General features: G+C 38.8%; 1 protein-coding gene across 4 annotated transcripts in view; it reads right to left on the bottom strand.

Moving 5' to 3' along the window:
- CORIN (corin, serine peptidase) overlaps nt 1-17,353 on the bottom strand; it is a 222,459-nt gene that overhangs the window by 20,178 nt on the left and 184,928 nt on the right. For all 4 annotated transcript variants that reach the window (XM_011975028.1, XM_011975029.1, XM_011975030.1 and 1 more), the window contains 3 exons: nt 9,042-9,158; nt 6,554-6,603; nt 6,231-6,405 (listed from right to left, as the gene is read on the bottom strand). In XM_011975028.1, coding sequence (XP_011830418.1) covers nt 6,231-6,405; nt 6,554-6,603; nt 9,042-9,158 — 342 coding nt within the window. The remainder of the gene's footprint in view (nt 1-6,230; nt 6,406-6,553; nt 6,604-9,041; nt 9,159-17,353) is intronic.

The following is a 17,353-nucleotide window of genomic DNA, read 5'->3' as shown; positions in this document are numbered from 1 at the left end:
GAGCTGAATAAAGAGAAAAAGAGTTGGTCACTGACATATGAAGAAAACAAGGAGTTTTCTGTTATTTTAGAAGAAAAGTGGAAGTATTTCCAGACGGATGTAGTGATAAAATACTGGAGAGAGTTCCAGTGGGTTGAAAACTGAAAATACATCATTGGATTTGGCAAGATGGAAGTTATTAGAGATTTTAACAAGTGTCACTTCTGTAATGATCTTGATAAGAACCCAACGAGAGTGTGTTGAAGAGAATGTGGGACATGGAGCGGTGTAGACAGTGACTGCAGGAAACTCTTCTAGGAGATTTTCTGTGAATAGTGGCCAGAATGGAGCAACAGATGAAGAGGGACATGAATTCAAAGGAATGGGGTTTGTGATATTAAGGCATGGCATGGTTGCTGAAGGGAGTGATCCAGCAAAAAAAAGATAAATTAATGATGCAAAATAGAAATGATGACGTTAAGAGTAAAGTCTTTGAAAAGATGAAAGGGGATATGCTTGTTTTAAAATAGGAGCAAAGACATGTCATCCACCATACTCAAGGGAAAGCAGTGAACGTGGCCAAAGAGGCTGGTGATTTGTTGGAATTGGGGGTAAGACAAGGTGAAAGACTTGATGGCATCTATTTTATTCATGAAGTATAAGGTGAGATCAGTAAAGGATGACAAAGATTTGGGGACAGAGAATAAGCTGTCAAATAGTTGTCTATTCACAATCAGAGTAGAAGAGTGACTTTACTGTGGAAGTATATTGAAAGCATCTGATTGTGTTACATGTTAATTTGGAAATCATGATCACATATTTTATGTGACCTCAGTTAGCAGACAGGTGTATGATATTCTGCAACATAGGTTAGGTGTTCAGGTGCAGATGCAACATACATGACTAGGGAGTGACAAGACCGAAAGACACAGGCAAGTAACTACAACAATTTAAAACAAGAGAGTTTCAAATTTCTGAAAGCCACCAAAACAATGGGATTGCATGTTAGGCCAACCGCTAGCTATATCCTAGACCCAGACATTTTCCAGTGGAGAGGGAGGGTGACAGAAAACATTTCCATAGAGGGCAGGGTAGTGGGGAGTATGAGGTAAGGTCAGAGTCACCTAGGGATTTTTAAGGTCACACTTGCTCACTCCCTAGTGATGCTGAGAAATAGCACCCCATGGGAGGTATAGATCTAAAATGGAAAATTTTTCTTTTAGTGGACATTACTACTGACGGGAATGGGCCAAATTCTTAAGAGTAGATGGAATAGAAAAAAGAGTAGATGGAATAGAAAAACAAATTGTGAATGACTGGCACAGTTCATACACTCCTAGAAGATAAAGAAGTAAGCAGAAGGACACAGTATGAGCTCAGTAATAAAAAGTCAGACAAAACTTCTCACTTCCTTTTCTCAGTGTATTAAAAGACTGCCAGATCAGGGCAGGCGGGCAAGTGAAAACAAGGATTTTGTTCTGTGGGGTAAGGAGAGGGAGCTGTTTAGAAATAGGTGGAAGATTATTGAGTAATATTAAGGGTCCAACTGATGTTGAAAGTCAGGCATGGCAGGAATCTGCATTCTTCAGTAATACTCTCCCTCAGTTCTGAAGAGCACAGACATAGGATCAGAAAATGTGGGCTGGGCACGGTGGTTCACACCTATAATCCCAGCACTTTGGGAGGCCGAGGTGGGTAGATCACTTGAGGTCAGGAGTTCAAGACTAGCCTGACCAACATGGTGAAATCCTGTCTCTACTAAAAATACAAAATTAGCTGAGCATGGTGGCAGGCACCTGTAATCCCAGCTACTTCGGAGGCTGAGGCAGGAGAATGGCTTGAACCTGGGAGGCAGAGGTTTCAGTGAGCCGACATTGTGCCATTTCACTCCAACCTGGGCAGTAAGAGTGAAACTCCATCAAAAAAAAAAGAAAAAAAAAAAAAAACAAGAGAGAAAGAAAAGAAAAGAAAAAGAAAGGTCCTGGTGAAAAGACTGAAGTGATGAGCCCAGGGAACCAGGTAAGCTGAGGGAAAGAAAGGAGGCAAGGGCTGGACACGGTGGCTCATGCCTGTAATCCCAGCACTTTGGGAGGCCGAGGCAGGTGGATCACAAGGTCAGGAGATCAAAACCATCCTGGCTAACACGGTGAAACCCCATCTCTACTAAAAATACAAAAAATTAGCTGGGCATGGTGGCGGGCACCTGTAGTCCCACTTACTCGGGAGGCTGAGGCAGGAGAATGGCGTGAATCCGGGAGGCAGAGCTTGCAGTGAGCTGAGATCGTGCCACTGCACTCCAGCCTGGGCGACAGAGCAAGACTCCATCTCAAAAACGAAAAAAAAGAAAAGAAAAAGAAAAAGAAAGGAGGCGAGAAGGAGACTCTTTGGACTGAGACACCAGGGGACAAAGTGCAGCCACCAACCAAAAATCTTGTTGGTTTGAAGAGCTCGTGCAGAGGGAATCAAGACATGGGTGACGTGGCAGGAGTATGGGTGGTGGTCATGTAGTGGGAGGACAGTTTTTCACGTGGGTTTCCTGGAGAGGAATCAGATGTTTCTGACCATTACTAGCTGTGTGCCAGCCTAGGAAGTTCATTCTTAAGTCTTTTAGAAGTGGAAGAAAACAGGAAAATTGCTTGCTAAATTATCCCATGAAAGTCAAAGTCTTTCTTCCTTAGAACTTTTGAAAGAAAATTATCACTAGGACATATGGGGCTTGATCTGGTCAACCATCTCATGTTTTTAAATTTTCATTTGGGATTTTTATCTACCTTTTCATAGCAGAGCAAAACAAACTTGTCTTTTATTCCCATAAATATAATTAAAAGAGACAGGCTGAGGAGACCTACCAATGGGTCACTCTAGCCCTTGCCAAATTATGGGATCAGGATATTAAGTGTATCCCATTAACTGCTGTAACTGATGGCTCCAAAAGGGAGTATGGCATAAATTAGAAGTTCCCAAAAGTTTGCAGCTCCCCCTGGAGATGTTATAAAACAGAATCAGGGTTATTAGCACACATTCAAGCAAAGGCTTGTTTGAAGTGGGGCATTTTCTAACTTCTTACGGATAGACTAGGCCTCTCTTAACAGTTTTGTTAAATTTAATGTTCTGTGAAACTTCATCAAGGCCTTTAATATTATGTACATGCCCTTAATTATAAACACATATTTCTTCTCTATTGCAAGATTTCTCCTGAACTTTACAGATCTGCCAGTGAAAGAGGAAACTTGGATAACACGTGTGGAAATAACAAAAGTGGGGTATGAACCTAGATTAACCAGCACATAAAGAGCGCTGTTCCCTGAAAAAAACTGTTGGATTCATTTAGGTAATCATCTCATGATGAATGTACTCTTGCTAGTACAACCTTCTTCTTACCATGGAGTTACAAATTAGGTCTGGAAAAGACATCTGGAAACATCTGGCCCCTTCTAAAGCAATAACATTTCAGTGTGTTTTTTGACATACTAGGCAGACTCTTCCAATAATTCTCGATCTTACACATTAAAAGCTCTCAAAAGAAGGTGCTAGTTTAATTTTTTTTAATGTTTTATTTCCCCCAAAATAGCAATCAAATAACTGGATATACAAATTTCCATTTTATAATCACTATCACACTGTATTCTAATTACTTGTTTAAATGTCTGTCTCCTCACCAGATTAGCCCCTTAGAGAACAAAACATGTATCCATCTCTGTAACCTCCTTATGAAACTACAGGTATGTGCTGGAACTGTATCCTCTAGAAACAAGAGTACCAATAGGTGAGTAGCTTTCTTTAAGAACATTTATTGCAGTATTGTTAAAATGGCAGCAAACTGGAACTAAACCAAATGTTTAGTTTGGGAATTAACTGGGGAATAATTTTAAAAGTTATAGTAAATCTATAGAATATTATTTGACTTAAAAAAAATGAGTTAGAGCTACATCAATTGACCTGGAGAGATGTCCATGATATATTGCTACATGAGAAAAGCAACTTACAAATGAAAGTATAGAGTGTTCTTCCAAATTACAAAAGTAAACAGTGATGCCTTGTGAAAAATACATATGTTTATGGTTGTGGGAGAATATTCATAATGCACTAACGGGGGTTACCTTAAGGATGATCAGGAGTTAAGGTTAATGAGTGTGGGAGAATAGTGTTAGCAAAATGCAAAAATATTCATGCCATAATGCTAAGGGAAAATGCAGAATGCATGATTTTAGCAATAGTTTTTTTAAAAGAAAACTTTACCTTTTGGTGTATTACTGGTTGATGCCAGGCATAGTTCTTAAAGCTCTACACCGACTGTTTCACTTCCTGCCTGCACCAACTCGGTGAGGTAGGCATTATTATTCCCTTAATTTCACATAACAGAAAACTGTGGCCCAGAGAAGTTACTGAATTCTGTCAGTGGTTACACAATAATTGGCAAAGCTAAGACAAAATAATAACAAATAGGCAAAAAATGAAATTGCATTTTTTTCCTAGAAACTAATCAGATCAAATGAAAAGTATCCATTTAATTAAGTAATAGATCTGCGGATTATTTTTTGTCTCAAATTTTTTTGCTATTATTTAATATTACTTCATTTAAATAAAGTAAAATTATTAAAAATAAATTCAATAAAATGGCTGGTATGGTGGTTTTCAAAACCTATCCTCAAGTCTTTTGATGTGGGAGGTCTGTGTTTCTTCCCTTTGAATCAGGTGGAGCCTGCGACTAATGGCTCTGGGCAACCACATGGGAGAAGCAATATTTTGTGCCTTTGGATGCTGAGTCAAAAAAGGTAATACAGCTTCCTCCTGGCTTCCTTTTTGAGAAGCTTGATTTGGAGGATGCCAGCCACCATGAAGTGAGTCTCATACGGAGAGGAACTGAGGCCCCAGCCAACAGGCAGCATCTACTGTCAGACTTCAGATGGTGCCAGCCTCTTCCTAGCCTTGGAATCTTCCAGCTGAGGCCCCAGAAATCACAGAGCAGAGACAAATTATGCCAACTACACTTCGTCTGAATCTTCAGTGAGCACAATAAATGTCTGAGTTTTTGTTTGTAGTTACTGTTTTGTTTATGTTTGGTTTTGTTTGTTTGTTTTGTTTTGTTTTGCTACTAAATTACATAGCAACAGATAGCTGGAAGAGATTCTGCAGTGATGCTCATCAGTTTGGGGTAGGTTTTCCCTTAGTTTTATTATTTTGCTCTCTTTAGGCATATTGTGGTGGTTAATTTTATGTATCAGTCTGGCTGGGCCACAGTGCCCAAATATTTAGCCAACTATTATTCTATATGTTTCTGTGAAGGTGTTTTTTTTTGGGGGGGGGGATGAGATTAATATTTAAATCAGCAGACTTTGAGTAAAGCAGATGACACTCCATGATGTAGATGAATCTTACCCATTCAGATGAAAATCTTAATAGAACAAAGACTGACCTCTCCAGCAAGAAGGAATACTGCCAGCAAATTGAACTGCAACTCTTGCCTAATCTTCCTGCCTGCCACCTACCCCATCAGGTTTTGGACTCACCAAGCCTCCAGATTCACATGAGCCAATTATGTCAAAATAAATCTTTGTTTGTTGTCATTGCTTTGTTTCGTGTTTTGGTTTGGTTTGGATGGGCTCCAAACCAAAAAAGTGATCACTCTTCCCCTGAGCCAATCCAGTTCAATTAAGTTCATATCCCATTGCTACCCCTCTAATTGTCTCACCTCATTCAGCACACAGAAGAGAAATCTCACTTCTGCTACGACAAGGCTGCCTAGATTTGGAACCATAAAATGGCATAACATAACCTCTCTCTTTACATACACACAAAAACACACACACTCTCTGAATAGCACACATATTACACACATTATACCTTTAAGTCTGCTTCCCAAACCACTCAACAGTTTCTCTGCATCCAAGCCTCATTGTAGTATCCAAATAAATCACTTCTGTTTAAGTTATAATATGTGTGATATATTTAAGAGGTCTAGAAAAGAGACTAAGAGTAGCATGGAGTCAATCTTCTAAACTTCTTTCTCTCTCTCCCTCCTTAGGACAAAAATCGGAAGCAATATGCAGCCATTTCCAACAAATGAGCAGCCAGTATATTAGATTGCAACACCAAGGAGAGAAAACTTTAGGAAGATAAAGACCTGGAAAGTAGATTAGCTGTGGCTTTCTCCTCGATGTGGCTTCATGGAGTTACATACGCCACTGAGAATTCCTGAGTGACAAAGTGATCAAATCCAAGCAAAGGAAAAAAGGAAAGGTGCAGCTTACCCCTCAAAGCAGTGAGCAACTGTCAGAACCCACTTCTTCGCAATGAGGACACAGCCACAGATATGTCCACTGGGTTCACTCTGCAGAGAACACTGCCATGGCCACCTTCCAGGGCGACTTGTCCGACCCCCAAGGATCCTTTTGTTCATTCGGGCAGCAGGGCGGCGCCCACAGTCTACCAAGGAGCAGAAGACACAGTTTGTGAGTTGATGCCAAACCTTGCTAAATGCTTAGCTCTTTGCTGTCACTTACAAGGGATCACTCTTCCCCTGAGCCAATCCAGTTAAGTTCATATCCCATTGCCACATCTCTAATTCTCTCACCTTGTTTAGTACATAGAAGAGAAATTTTACTTCTGCTCTGACAAGACTGCCTGGATTTGGAAACATAAAACGGTATAACATTAAGTTACGTATTTACTGTTCAATTCAAACACTTTACCAGTGAAAAACAAGACAGCTCCAACTGTTACCATCGGAGATCACATTCTCTGAGCAACAATTCCTCTTGGTGCAGGAATTCTCAAGGCAAGAGTGTGGTCAGATATTAATCATGTTGTGGGCAGGAGTATATGGAATATATATATACTTCATTTTTTTAGTTTATTTCATATCATAATGTAATTTCACATTTGTGGGAAAAGAAATTCTTTTAACAAAATTTCCCACATCATTTTGGCTGGTGGTACCACCACAATATCAATTCAAACTACAATTCTCAAGGGGAGATGGGGGTACCTTTTAGGATCAATGGTGAGGAGGCAGCATGTCAGCTTTTTATGCTTACACAAAGTGGCGTGCGCTCAAAACCAGTTGAGAAATAGTCCAAGACGAGTAAAATATGACTTCAGTAATTAAAGAACAGATAAAGGAATGAAATATTTAGACTGGAAAAGAGTCTTACGAAGATTCTCAAGGTTAAATTTCCTCTGTATGAGAAGTCGACAAGAGGAAAAGTAGCTTAAATTTATTTCATATAACTTTAGATGACATGATCAAAACTAGTAGGTGCAATTTACAAGAATTGTGGGTTCAGGAAAAGAATTTTATAAAATCTAAGTTCAACTTTGAATGCAAGAACATGGTCCCTGTTAAAGGATCTTTCAATGTGATGGCACAAGATAATTCAGTTTGGGGTAGAAATTTTAATCACTAAGTTGTCTTCCAACCATGAAACATTTACATTACAACCTCAATGTAAATGAAAAAGGACAATAAAAACCCATATTGGGACTTTCAAAAATACTATGATGTACTTAGAATCCTAGATATCTCAAATTTAAAACAAAACCCAACCCTAAATATATAATTTCCACATTCCTTTCTGAAGATTTACTGTATTTTCATTTCTTGCTAAATTTACATAGGGGTACGTGTAATTATTTGCATACAATATGTAATACAGGAAAAGCTCATTTGCTTCCTACCCTCCCACAGTCTAAAATCCTCTCTTCCTTACTCTCTATTGCATTATCCTAAATTTATTTGCAGCACTTACCAAAGTCCAAAATTATTTTTACTAATTTATAATCTTTGTCTTCACTCCATATAGTGTACATTCCCTGAGATAAGGGCCTTTGTTTACCCTCATTCACTTCTACAACCGCTCAAAGCCTAATGCTGAATTTGGTATTAAAGAGATACTTAATAATTAGTTGTTATTTGTTAGATTGAAAACACATAGCTCTTAGGAATAGGAAAGTCATCAAAGACTATTCATCCAACTTCTTACTGGAAATTGCAGTTATATATAAGATAATACTTCTAGTTAGTAAACCAGGACTAGAACCAAGTTTACTAACTCCCAATCTAGAATGAGTTATTTATTTATTCATTTACCTGACCTGAAAGGTTTTTCCTGGAATTCCAAGTTTGGGGAAACAAATCACTTTGTTAAAAGGTTTAGGTCATTGTTTCAGAGGAAGTATTTCAGTTGACAAATATGCAGAAATCTGGCTGCAGTTTGATCTGTGAGGAAAATGTCAAGACATTTTAAGAGGAAATGGTCCATTTTTAGTTTTCCTCTTTAAAATTCTTAAGAGGTAGTAACATTTATGAGCTTCGGAGTCAGATAAACTTATTTAGAGTTCAGACACTATCACTTAGCATCTGTGGGCTGTGAGATTTGAGCAAGTTATTTAAATATTCTAAACTAAATAAAATATTAAAGCTGTAAAATATTGGATAATCATCCATGGTTCACAAATCTATTTGAGGTTTAAATGAGTCAGTGTATATAAGACTACCTAGCTGTGTGCCTATAATGCAATAAGAACTTAGTAAGTGTAAATTTCCTCAATTTGTCTTCCTCCTACACCCCACCCATAGACAAGTGAAGTAGCCCTGTTTAAGATGCAATGATTTTTTAGGGGAAACTTATGTGCACTTTCAAGGCAACTTGATTATAATTTTATTTTGTGTCTATTCCTCTCTTAGACATTCCAAGTTTTCTTAGTTATCATTGCTTCAATTCCCTTTGTTAACTAGTTCTATGTAGCATCTGTAGGAAATGCAGACATGAGGTTTTATTTTGAATAAGATATTAGAAGAAATCCAAGATTAGAACCCAAGTTCCTCTCTTCTCACCATGATAGTTTCTGTAATGATGAATAAAAGAGAAAAAAAATCTATGTCTGGAAAGAAGAAATACAAGCAACCAATGTTGAAATGTAAAGGCAATAGCAAATCTATGGAAACTCTTTACTGAAAAGACAAATTAGGATTATCTTAAGTTAAAAAATGGAAGAAAGGCCTGATGAAAATTCTTGTTCTGTAATCTGACTCTACACAGTTCTTATGAATGCGTTCTTACCCATTTACAAGAAGTTCATGTAAAGTGGTCCCATTGAGGCTCTCCCAGTTGGAGTGTAATGTCAGCCACCGCAGGTCTTTCTCCTGTTCCTGTATCAATTCGGTCACAGATGGTTCTCTGATACAAGGCAAATACTGGATAAGTATTCAAAGTACAATGATCTTTGAACAGGCATTATCATTATTTAGCACTCATTCTCTTTCAAAAAGAAGCATTAAATTATGTCAACATTTCAAGAGGAGAATTTCGACTGTTACAAATTGTTAGGGTTGTTTTAGTTATTCTCCCTGCTGACCTGTGTTTGAACTTCATGAGATGTTAGGATTATAATGTGTATGATATAAAAGTTCCAACAGGTAAAACATAAGAACAACTTTAGGCAGGGATCAAAGGTAAAATAAAATTTATGTAGCTGGGGTTTTTTTCCTCCTCTTTCCTTGTCCACTGTAATTCTGCAATATAGCAATATCATAAAATAAAATAACAACACATAAAGAGAATCAGTGGCCATTTAGCATCTGTTTAGGCAGTATAAAAGTTGTAAGAAATGTAATATTTCTATATTTCTAGGTTTTTTGGTGTTTTGTTTTGTTTTGTTTTGTGTTTTTGAGACGGAGTCTTGCTCTGTTGCCCAGGCTGGAGTACCGTGGTGTGATCTCGGCTGATTGCAACCTCTGCCTCAGGGTTCAAGTGATTCTCCTGCCTCAGCCTCCCAAGTAGCTGGGACCACAGGCACATGCAATCACACCCAGCTAATTTTTATATCTTTAGTAGAGATGGGATTTCACCATGTTGTCCAGGGTGGTCTTAAACTCCTGACCTCAAGTGGTCTGCACCCCTCAGCATCCCTAACTGCTAGGATTACAGGCATGAACCACAGCACCCTGCCTCACCTGATTATTATTTTTAAACTATTGTAATCACATAATAGAAAATGAACAAAAACTTCCCCAAACTCATACTTTTAAAAAGGCAAGGAAGAACTCTCTAAAGGGAACACTTGATGACAGAATAAGAGCCAAAGATGAAAAACACAACGGTATTTCATAATGAATGAATTATAAACATTTGATTTTTAAAACAAATGTCATACCTCCTAGCCACAATGAAGAAGAGTGGCATAAGATATAAATTTATTTAGAAACTTCAATTGACTGTTAGATTATTGGAGATATTAAAAAACATCTTACAAAAATAAGAATTTTTGTTTTTCTTGGCCAAAATGAATCTGGCTTTCCATCAGTTCCAGAAGTTCTGAATGTAGAGGCAAAGTGAGAAGGAAAGTATAAAAGTCAGAGGCCACATATACTGTGTTTGTGGTAACCTGCATCCTGATAACCTGCATCCTGAGAATTCCCTTCTGCAATAGAACTACCTATGGACCTCCCAAATCCAGGTAAAGCCAAAGGAAGATAAACTTTAGATTTTGTTACTTAATCAGGTCATTCTTAAATCAGGTATTCAGAGGGCAACAAGATACTTGCATGGGGAGTGCAACTGGGAGACAGCGTGCACTGATGCTGGATGGGAAAATCATTGCAAAGAACTCAAAGGCCCCCTAGCTCCCCTGAGGAAGGGCTCCACAGACATCCACAGGATGTTTTTGCATTTCATTCATTAGCTTCCAAGAAGAAAGGCAATTAAGCTGGAATTTCTCAGTTACAAGTAGAAAATTTAAGAAATTAATCATCAAGGATAGGAGAATGTCATTATGAAAATTAGGTTTTCATGAAATTCTTGAACACTGGCATGTTTCTCATGCACGAACATAAACTTTCAGCACTAGAAAGTCAGTGGGTCATCCTATACTCATTTTAAAAAGTCAGTGAATTTGCTTGGTTGTATTTCTGCCATCGTACAGAATCTAAGCATCTGCATAACTTCAATTTTCCTTTCTTTTTCACCCAGCTTTATTGAGGCATACTTGACAAATAAAAATTGTACACATTTAAGGGGTGTAATGTAATGTTTGATATATGTATACCTTGTGAAATTGTTACCATAATCAAGCTAAGTAGCATATCTATCACCACCTAGTTATTTGTGTGTGTGTGTGTGTGTGTGTGTGTGTGTGTGGTAAGAACACTAAGGCCAAGAATCTTAGCAAATTTCAAGTATACAATTTAGTATTGTTAAGTATAGTCACCATGTTGTACGTTAGATCTCCAGAACTTATTCATTCCACATTACTGCATCTTTGTACCCTTTGACCATCTCCCCATTTTCCCCATCCCCTAGTTTTTGGCAACTCACATTCTACTCTCTGCATTTACGAGTTGACTTTTTTAGATTCCACATATAAATGAGATCATGCCTTATTTGTCTTTCTATGCTTGGCGTATTTCACTTAACATGTCCTCCAGGTTTATCCATATTGTCTCAAATGGCAGAATTTCCTTCTTTTTTAAGAATACTGAATACTGTTCTATTGTGTAAAGAAAATGTGGTGTGCATCTATTGATTCATACACGGAGAAGGAAATTTTAGCAATGATCTAATCCAGCACCTAGAGCAAGAGTATAAATGGAGGCCCAAATGCCGTTTGCCTACATATTTAGATGTTATAAATCAAGTTATCAAGCTGTCAAAGAAAATTTCTCTCCTCCTCTCTTGACAAACATATCTGTTAGGTTCAAATACAGATCTCTTGGACTCCTGAGAACGGTGGGTTTCAAACATTAGCATTCATCAGAATCACCTGGAGGACCTGTTACAACACAGATTTTTGGCCTCATCCCCAGATTTTCTGATTCAGTTAAGTCTCAGATGGGACCCAAAATCTCTCGCTCTACCAAGATCACAGGTGATGATAATGATGCTGGTCTGAGACCACACTTTGAAAACATCATTCTAGAAAAGGGATGAGGCTCCATGTGAGCATAACTCCTTGGCTAACAGAGTCCTTAACCCATGGGATGAGCTAGAGGAGGAAGGCCGGAGGGTCCCTCTAAATCAGGGTTTCTCACCCTAGGTGCTATTAACAAGTTATACCAGCTAATTATCTGCTATGTGGGGCGATTCATGTGCACTGCGGGATGTTTTGTAACATCCCTAGCTTCTACCCACTAGCTGCTAGTAAGATCCCATCAACTCTGGATTTACAATTTAAAAAATAATGTCTATAGACATTCCAAATGTCCCCTAGGACAGGGGTCCCCAGCCCCAGGGCCCCTGGGGACCAGGCCACACAGCAGGAGGTCAGTGTGGGGCAAGCCAGCAAAGCTTAATCTGTGTTTACAGCTGCTCACAATCACGGGTATTACTGCCTGAGCTCCGCCTCCTGTCCCATTAGCGGCCTTAGAGTCTCACAGAAGTGTGACTCCTATTGTGAACTGCGCATGCGTGGGACCTAGGTTGCGTGGTTCTTACAGGAATCAAATCCCTGATGATCTACTATCACTGCCTCTCATCACCCTCAGATGGGACCATCTAGTTGTAGGAAAACAAGCTCAGGGCTCCCACTGATTCAACATTATGGTGAGTAGTATAATGATTTCATTATATAATGATTTCATTATAATGTAATAATAATAGAAATAAAGTACACAATAAATGTAATGTGCTTGAATCATGCCAAAACCATTCCCCTCATCGCACCGCAGTCGGTGGAAAAACTGTCTTCCACAAAACCAGTCCCTGGTGCCAAAAAAGTTGGAGACTGCTGCCCTAGGGGCAAAGTCACCCCTGGTTGAGAACCACTGCTCTAAATAATGGGGCCTGAAAGCAGTGCTATACAGAGAAGCAGAAGGATTTGCCTTATATTTACTTCTTGAGGAATTGTGTAGTCATAAGACACACATACAAATATATCATTTTTCTGACGCTGAAATGAGAGAACAGAGCTCATTAAGAGTTCTGGAACATCCTGACATTACGAAAGGGATTAAATATTTCAAGGCTTAGGAGAACAGCCAGATCCCTAGACAATTTGGCCAACTCTCCCATCCTCAAGTCACTTTGTTTTAGTAATAAATATCCCATGTTCGAATTATGATTACGTTGGGGCTGCTTACTTAAAAAACGAAGGTCATCACAAATTCCTCCAAAACCAGGGCTTTTCTCTTACCTCTAACAAGACAGACGTGCAGGAATTACCTACACATGTAACACATTTCAGTTGAAGGATAAGGTTTGTCTCTTGCATCTGTTGACGGGGGAAAATAATCTAAGCATCCAACCTGAGTCCTTGACAGTTCATCTTGACATATAAATGCCTTTCACAGTGGATAAGATAAATTATTCGCAATTCTAAATATCCTGTTGCAAACTTGAAACATTTACACTAAACATTTTGTATCTGATTTCAAAAATCTCTTCTTGAATCTTGTCATATTCTCCCTGTTTGGGTCCCATAGATTTGACATATTAATACTGAAAGTTAGTTATTGTGTCAAGTACAAATTTTGACAGGCAGGCACTAATAGGTTTCAAACAAAACCTGAATGAACTCTGCTACAGAAACATTTCTCAGGCTGGATAGCTCAGTTCAGTGGGAGTTTATACAGCAAAACTCCCATCAGTAGAAATGCTTAAAGCAGAGCACAAGTTCCGAGCTTATTTTTCTAGTTAACTCAATATTTTAAAAACACTTTTTATTGCAATCCTAACTGACGATAGATAGATAGAACGATCGATCGATCGATAGATAGATAGATAGACAGATAGATTTTTCTTTCTTCTTTTTTTTTTTTTTTTTTTTTTTGAGATGGAGTCTCACTCTGTCACCCAGGCTGGAGTGGAGCGGCTTGATCTCAGCTTACTGCAACCTCCACCTTCCAGGTTCAAGCAATTCTCCTGCCTCAGCCTCCCAGGTAGCTGGGGACTACAGGCTCATGCCACCACACCCGGCTAATTTTTGTACTTTTTGGTGGAGGTAGGGTTTCATTATGTTGCCCAGACTGGTCTCAAACTCCTGACCTCAAGTGATCTGCATGCCTTGGCCTCCCAGGGTGCTGGGATTACAAGTGTGAGCCACTGCGCCCATCCTATAATTGTATTCTCTTACTATGTGTTTGTCTATCTCAGAGATGGAGCATAGTAACTGTATTAGGCAAGGATCTATAGGTACAAATGACAAAACTATCTCAAAGCAAAGAGGGGGAAGGTTAATGGATCATAAAATTAACTTGCAGAGTATTCATATTTCATAAAATAAAAGAATCAACAAAACTAAATATTTAATCCATTTGCAATATAAAAATTACAAAATTGTAATGTGAACTAAAATTTAAATTTATCAAATATGACTATTAAATATACACTATCATTCTAATATAAATTAGAAAACAAAAATAAAAATAAAGCACCATTTAAAATAAACATCTTATTATAAGTGTAAAAATAATCATAAACATTTTGAATTAAAATATCATTTGAACATATATAAAATTCAGTCTTATAAAACAAACATGTTGTAAGAATATTTTTGAGCAGAAGTGTCTACCTCTTTTAGAATCTATGCCAGTTCAGCTATTTCCTTCTGGCTATTTTATTTTCAAAAATCCCATCTGCTTTTTTCGAGAACTTGACCTTTTGGGACAACACTTTTTTTTAAGAGATAGAAATGTGACATTTTATTGACAATTTAATTTTAGTTTCAAAGAAAATATTTCTTGCTTATCTTCACATCTTTTGCTTCATCATGTAAAGCTAGAGATTATCGGTTTCAATTTCAACATACTTTTTAAATTCCAGTTCTTCAGAAAGACTCTGAACCAGAGTAGAATGTATTTTTCTAACACAAGTCTAGCTTTGTTGGCTGCTATTTTCTTCTTCTTGAGTATAACAGGAATATAAAAATGCTTTCTAAAAATATGTGCATCTCTATTCACTTCAAAGTTTTAAGTCAATATATAGCTCTATGGGTCCATTACAAGATAAATAATTCAAAATTCAAAAAAAAAAACAAATATTGAATTAACAAAAAAATTGGCATTTTAAAAGTGCCTAAAATAGTACTGGAATATGTGAGTATCAAAAAGTGGAAATGTAATCAATTACTAAAGAGATGTGGATGGTCTTCAAGATAATCAATGCCAGGGAACCAGTACCCTCAGGGCTCTTCAACTCTCGTCTCCACTTCCTTCTGTGTTGTGGGGAGGAGGGCAAAGGGGATGGCAGCTTCATTGTCTTAAAGTAAGTTTTCTATAAGCCAGAGGACTAGCTGCCTACAGTTCTAAACTCACAGGCATTCATCTTTATGACCAAAAAAGAAAGAAGTCATCTTTCCCAGTTCCAATTAAAATAAATATTGGGCCGGGCATGGCTCACGCCTGTAATCCCAGCACTTTGGGAGGCCAAGGCAGGTGGATCATGTGAGGTCAGGAGTTCAAGACCAGCCTGGTCCACGTGGTGAAACCCCGTCTCTACTAAAAATACAAAAATTAGCCGGGCATGGCGGTGGGCACCTGCAATCCCAGCTACTCAGGAGTCTGAGGAAGGAGAATCATTTGAACCTGGGAGGCAGAGGTTGCAGTGAGCCAAGATCACACTATTGCACTCCAGCCTGGGTGACAAGAGCAGAACTCTGTCTTAAATAAATAAAAATCTTGTTGAAGAACCAAGAATCCCAAAACCAATCACTGTGGCCTGCCAGTAAGACACTTTGATTGGTCCATCTTGGGGTAGGTACCTACCCCTCAACCAATCACAGACCAAAAAGAGAGTCATGTACAAAGAAGGTCGCTCCCATTTGGAGCCCAAGGATAAAATGGGAAGTGAAGCAAATATCCAGAAGGAAGGGATGTAGGCCCCAAAGGAAGGGAGGAATGTAGAGAAGCAACACAATATGTGCCTGCTGCCTGTGACCTTAATTGAAATGAGTTAGTTCAAAAGATTATTGTTCTTCAGAATCAAGATTCTACATGTTCTTCACTTTGTATGTTAGTTTTGGGAAGACATAGGAAAGGTAAAAGATTAGGTTGAAATTAGGCTTGACATGTTTATTAATGTTACAGTGGGTTAGTGAGTGAGTGTTCAAGCTGATATAAAGTGAGTTGGAGCTCAGAAGAAACATTATAGTGACGGTTTAAACAAGTGACATAGCCGGATAGACAAGGGTTAAAACTGATGCTTACAGGTTAATGAGGTGGGATAGAAATGGAGATAATAGATTGGTGTAGTATCAGATGGAGTCCCTCTCTAAGGAGCTATTATTTTAGTTAGAGGAACAAATTACAAACATGTAAAAAACTATTTTGGATACTGATAAGTTCTCTGAATAAGACAAAATAACCAAATGTGATAGAGTTACATGCTGAGACTGAAAGCTGCCTCAAGTAGGATTGTCAAAGAAAGTTTCTCTAAGTCACAGATGTATGAGCTGAGACATGAATAATGAAGTATTAGAGTTCTGCATTCTAAGTAAAAATAACAGTGAAGGCAAACCCCCCAAGATGGGTATGAGCTTGAAATGTTTTAACATCAATAATAAGGTCAATGTGTCTAAAGTTTAGTGGGCAAGTGGAGAATACTAGGATATTTACTGGGTCAGAGAGGAAGGCAGGGACCAAATTATGCAGTGTCTGGTAGGTCAGAGTAAGAAATCAGTTTTTCAGCCCAAACTGTAAAATAACAAGATAAGAAGACCAAAATCTTTTGCATGTAGGTAATATTGTTGCTGTCAGTCCTGTCTTTCAGGTAAAAGCCAGATTGCAGTAGGTTTTTAAGACAACATGAAAAAGATACCTTATCAGAAGTTGAGTCATCATTAAGGGTCTCCTGGTGTATCTAGCTTCAAAAGGAGACTGATTCCTTACAAGGGCTTCTAACAGACATAATAGAAGCCCTCGGGGTGGAGCAAGATGGCCGAATAGGAACAGCTCCAGTCTCCAGCTCCCAGCGCGAGCAACACAGAAGACAAGTGATTTCTGCATTTTCAACTGAGGTACTGGGTTCATCTCACTAGGGAGCGCTGGACAATCGGTGCTGGTCAGCTGCTGCAGCCCGACCAGTGAGAGCTGAAGCAGGGCGAGGCATCGCCTCACCTGGGAAGCCCAAGGGGGAAGGGAATCCCTTTCCCTAGCCAGGGGAACTCAGACACACAGCACCTGAAAAATCGGGTAACTCCCACCCCAATACTGCGCTTTACCAAGGGTCTTAGCAAACGGGCACACCAGGAGATTATATCCCACACCTGGCTGGGAGGGTCGCACGCCCATGGAGCCTCCTTCATTGCTAGCACAGCAGTCTGCGATCTAACAACAAGACAGCAGCGGGGCAGGGGGAGGGGCACCTGCCATTGCTGAGGCTTAAGTAGGAAACAAAGCCGCTGGGAAGCTCGAACTGGGTGGAGCTCACAGCAGCTCAAGGAG

This window comes from Mandrillus leucophaeus, unplaced genomic scaffold (assembly GCF_000951045.1).
Source record: "Mandrillus leucophaeus isolate KB7577 unplaced genomic scaffold, Mleu.le_1.0 Scaffold1504, whole genome shotgun sequence".
Lineage (NCBI taxonomy): Eukaryota > Metazoa > Chordata > Mammalia > Primates > Cercopithecidae > Mandrillus > Mandrillus leucophaeus.
This window is presented reverse-complemented; position numbering and strand designations above follow the sequence as displayed.